Below are 5,220 nucleotides of genomic sequence, written 5' to 3'. Positions count from 1 at the left end.
AGTGGACAAATGACTGGACAGTACGGCCACTAATTAGTAAATATTCTGCCCTTTTCTTCTCGGAATGGAACTGTTCCTGTTCTCAGCAGGTGCCATTGGCTATGTTTGCCTTAAGAGCAAGAGCAGCACAATAGAAGAGAATTTGTAGAGGTAATATTAAGTGGTGAGGCCCTGGTGTTCCCAATGTAGGCCTCTCAAAGGGTTATTGCTTTACCCAACAGTTATCTGGTCTTTGCTTTAGTTTCAGTTGAAAGGAGTTCATACCCTGTCAGACCACTTTATGATGTGAACCAAAGTATGTTAAATTTCAACAAACTTGACATATGCTTCAAAAACACACCATAGATTCAAACTAAATGACTTATTTCTGTGCTGGACACCTCCAGTGTGACACGCAGCAGGAAAGTGTCCCATGTTCCTCTGGCCAGAAGCTGACGCTGCTAATTCTTTGAATTACACCATGACCTTAAGGGACAGAGGCCTAAAGCAGCAAATCTGCAGGTGCTGACACTGTTGCCAATAGGTGAAGGTCCCATATGTAAAATGCCTGGGCGTTGGTTTACCTCCTTGAAGCCTTGCAGACTGTACACACAAGCTTTGCTATAACCAGTTGACATTGGATTACAAGCATTTCATGGTTAGGGAGCACCAGTCTCAGTTCAGACATCTTTTGTGTTGCATTCACAGTTGATCTTTCATTCAAACATCACTTTTCCTTTTTCCTCTTTCATTAACCAAAAAAGCTGTGTAATGAAGGAGACAGCAGGATGCAGAACTTTACCATGAAGTTATTATAGTTCCCTGTTTCTTTCAATAGGCATTTTACCCCTTCTGTCACAGATGAGGTAAAGACACCTTGAAATGTGTATTACAGACAGATAGACAGTGTTTCAGAGCACCTGCAAATGCAGTCCAGGAGTGCTGTCCTGTGAATATAGTCAATACTGTGTAATGCTGCACATGCTGGAAAACCAGCTCAAGGTGTTCAGACTATACTGCATGCTTTCAAATTAATATATATAGTTTGACATTAATTTCTGTGCTCTCCACCTGCAAAATTAAGATGAAAATGGCCACTAAGGTGTTGCAGAACTAAATTAATAAATATGAGCATGCAAATCCCATAGTGGTGCATGCCAGAGGAATGCATAGCATAAAGAAGATAAATTCTGTCTGTAAACCATGAAGTATGTAGTAAAGAAATCCTCAGACCACACACAGAATTTAAAATGAAATCTACTATCAAATAGCAGCTCATCAGCTGAACGTCATCCTGTCAGTGGATTGAATGAGTCAAGGATCCTTTGGATCGTGCAGTGAAAGATTAAACCGTAATGCAAATATACCAGAGGCAAGCTAAGAATGCACATAAATCTTCTGTTTAGGCATTTCCAAATCTGTGAGTTCTCAAGTTTACAACCCTACCTGGAGAACAGCCCATTTCACAGTTCATGCAGACCAAGCCAAGTGTTTTATCCACCTTTCTAAGTGTAAATGTCTTTTCATTTTTTCTAAACGATCATGTGATGAGACTCTGGACTGGCCTTTCAGAAAATCTGACAGTTTCAAGGACTACTTCATTAAACTGGGGTTGCTCCATTGTGGTTTTTTCCCTCAGTTTCATAATCTTTATTTTTTGTATCTGTTGGTAACAAAGCTCAGGGTTAAACAGAATTTGGTCAGATGTTTGGCTTCCAAATGGCCTGAATGCAGCTGGCCATTTCACACTGGGGTTTTGAAGAACTTTTGCTAGTGTGACATCCTGCGATTGACGAATTGAAGGCAAGATCAAAAGAAATTTTCTTCTAAAGCAAACAACACACCTTGTTTCCAGCAATTAGTGAGTGACAAAGGAAGCCAGCAATGTTTGTTAACCTGGAGTGGTTTCTGTTCTGTGTTTTACACATATATAGAATTATAACTTGGGTTGGTGTATATGCAACTGAGATGTATTTTGGATACAGCCAATAGTCAGTAATGTACTAGCTTTGGGTTGGGGAAAACTAAGTTAGACAAAAACTTGTAACATTTTGTGAAATGCAGTCTGGGCTCTTAGCCCCACCTCTATCCCAGTGGGTCCATTTATTTATATTCCACATGGCTACAAAAATGATGGAATTGAAGATTTTTGTGATGAAAGGAAAACTTCTTGTCCCCTTATATATGTTAGCATTGCTCAATTATTCATTGAAGTACAGAAATGAAATATTAAACAATGAGAGTAATGGAATTGGGCCAAGCTATATGTGTGATATGTTGAGCAATCAGCAACCTTCTGGTACCTGCATTCAAACATCTCAGTATGAAGAGTGCTCACCATTAATCTTGTTCCTGTATAGTTTTACATCCATAGGTTTTTACTGTCTCCCAGACAACCACATTCCCTTCATATACTTCATAGAAATTAGAAAACATAGCTATAGCATGTAAAGTCACAATGAAAATTGGGGGAAATGGTGACTTGGGAAAGCATGACATTTGGTGTTTCTAACAGAGAGAAAAGACACTGAATGTGATATTTGCCTGGAATTTCTGACTTTTGTGTTTAGTTGGGTCCTATAGCACCTGCGTCATGTATGCCATTGACCAAGGTGATTTGGGCAAGATCAAAACACACTGCACTTTGGCAGAATTTTAATTTCACATTATGACTCAAAAGAAAGTTGCTTGTTGATCTCTGGGATCCTAGAGGAGGACTATAAGAAAAATGAGGACTAACTTTTTAGCAGGGCCTGTTGCAAGAGGACAAGGTTAATCGTTTTAAACTAAAAAAGGGTAGATTAAAACTAGAGACAATGAAGTTTTTTTATAATGAGGATGGTGAGGCACTGGCACAGGTTGCCCTGAGGGGTGGTGGATGCCCCATCCCTGGACACATTCAGGGTCAGGTTGGATGGGGCGTTGAGCAACCTGATACAGGTGAAGATGTCCCTGGGCATTGCATTTCATTAAATACCTAGAATGCTAACACACAGAGCAGCTAATAGCTAGGGAAGACACAGCAGTTGGTTCAGGGTGGACTCCATGGACAACTGTATGTTTTGATCCATAATACAAAATTTCTTCAGGCAGCCAGGCTTTCATCAGCATATCTCTGTTTTCAGAGTTAAGCCTGTGTTGTGTTTCACAGTCTTACAGCAGACTGTGTCACAGTGTATTTAACTGTCTTCATCACAATGGCAGACTTGAAAGCAATCAAAAACTACCAATTTGCTATTCCTCACAGTATACCTTGGGATATGAAACATCACTTATTTCCAAATAATTCAGTGCTCTTTGGATATTGTTTGCTTCATCGGTAACTTTCTAAATTAATGACTTGATATGCTTTGATTTCTAGCTGATTTTTTACTATGGAACTGGAGACAGCTGGTGTCCACAGCAGTATTACGACGAGATCAAAATGGATTTTCCAGATGGAGACATTCGACTGTGTGAGAAAGGGCTCCGCCACGCCTTTGTGCTGGATGCCAGCAAGGAGATGGCTGCTATGATTACAGACTGGTTACAGGATGATCTGACCAAATTGTAAACATGGATTCAGTGATTAACAAGAAAATTATGTCATTATTTTGTGAACGTGAAATTTTTTCGTGAGAGAGTCTGTCCTATTTTTTTGTTGTTTATTATAGATTATGGCTTGTTTTCTATTGAGATGTTCTAGAGAAAGTTAAAAGAGAGACTGGCTGGTCCAAAGTATAGTTTTATTGATTCGGTGCTGATGTAGTTTCAGCCTGTGTCTTTAGGATTCTGCAGGACTTGGCAAAAGGTGGAATATTTCTTGTCTGCTAGCACTCTAGACAACACTGATAAAATTGTACCTGAGTTACTGCCACCTCACTCACTTGCTGGAGAACCATCAGGGATGTGGCTGGATCCTAGCAATGGATCCCAGTATGCTGTGAAAGGCCGGGCCTTCTCCATGTGTCTTATCCATCTATGTAAGCCAAGTACATGACAGCCAGAACAGCCCAAGGCCCATGGGCAGCCCTGGTGTGGTCTCCTCTGGGTCAGATGGGGCTGGTGGTCTGTCCAAGGTCAGGGTGAGCTCAGGATGAGTACAAGGGAGATGTGCAGATGAGGTGTGCAGTTTCTCCAAGTCTCAGAAGGGGGTTAGAGTGCTGCCAGGATTCCACAGGGTATTAAAAATGCCATAAGGTAACTGTGGCTGCTCAGTAAGGGAATACATACGGAGCTTTTGTCTGGAACATGGCCAAGTGTTTCATTATTCAATTGACTGTAGAGAAGGGAAAGGATGCTGGTCACAAGTGCCAGTATTAAAAGGTTAAAATGGATTGCAGAATCCATGTAATTCCACTTCTAGGTGGCCTCCCTCTCCTAACGAAGTCCATGAGAACAGTGCTCACTCAGCAACTTGAAAGAATTAAACCAGTTTTGATGCATGTCTGAATTTCAGTTCTTTGTTCTAAGGACTGAAGTATGAAATTTTCTGCCAAGCCACAAGTTAGGTAAGTCCACCGTGAGAAAATGTCTGTTGCAGTGCCATGGCTGCACCCATGACATGGCATGAAACATTACTGTTGAGAACCAGACCCTTGCACATTGCTGACAAGTTCACTGTTCCTCACATTTGTTCATCCCTCTCCTTTACAGATGGCCAAAAAATAGAAAGAAAAGAAACATCCTCCCAGTTGTGATAACAGAAGAAGTTACAGACAATAGCTAGAAATTAAAATAATGCAAGTAAGGGGAGCAGAGCCAAGTGTAATCAGGAAAAGCTTTCTAGCCATGAACCTGTTAAATAGTTTCCCAGCATAGTTCATAGAGACATTTATAAATAAGCAAAACACTACAGAGTATAGTCAGGGGAGGTCCTGCCCTTGCAAACGAACAGATGAATCTAGATGATGCGTTAGGTACTGCTGAGAATGTACTGGAGAACGTTCTCTGTGATGTGGACCAATTAATTGCTTACTTTTCTTACATGATTATACACACACCTTCCACTTCTCTCTACATCCCCCTTGAACTTTTCACTAATATTTAGAGCAACTATTTTGGATTAGTTTTCAAACCTGCAGACTGACAGTGGATTTAAGTGACCTTCTTTGTATCAGAAACTGGTGTAGCTTTTGAGACTAGCCAGTGGATTTTCTGATTACACTGCCATGTAATGAAATGGTACTCATGCGTAAGGCAGAAATGTTGAGACCGCAGTTGCAGCAGCACAGCAAGGAACCAGTTATGTTCAAAGTGAAG

At 40.7% G+C, this 5,220-nt stretch overlaps 1 protein-coding gene across 1 annotated transcript in view; it reads left to right on the top strand.

The window, feature by feature from the left end:
- Positions 1–3,532, top strand: part of LOC103806383 (UPF0554 protein C2orf43 homolog) — a 37,421-nt gene extending 33,889 nt beyond the window's left edge. Inside the window, exon 4 of the mRNA XM_009079069.1 lies at positions 3,341–3,532. Coding sequence (XP_009077317.1) covers positions 3,341–3,532 — 192 coding nt within the window. The remainder of the gene's footprint in view (positions 1–3,340) is intronic.
- Positions 3,533–5,220: the final 1,688 nt, after the last annotated feature.

This window comes from Acanthisitta chloris, unplaced genomic scaffold (genome assembly GCF_000695815.1).
Source record: "Acanthisitta chloris isolate BGI_N310 unplaced genomic scaffold, ASM69581v1 scaffold34607, whole genome shotgun sequence".
NCBI classification, from domain to species: domain Eukaryota; kingdom Metazoa; phylum Chordata; class Aves; order Passeriformes; family Acanthisittidae; genus Acanthisitta; species Acanthisitta chloris.
The sequence above is the reverse complement of the archived record's forward strand: the minus strand, read 5'-3'. Positions and strand labels throughout refer to the sequence as shown.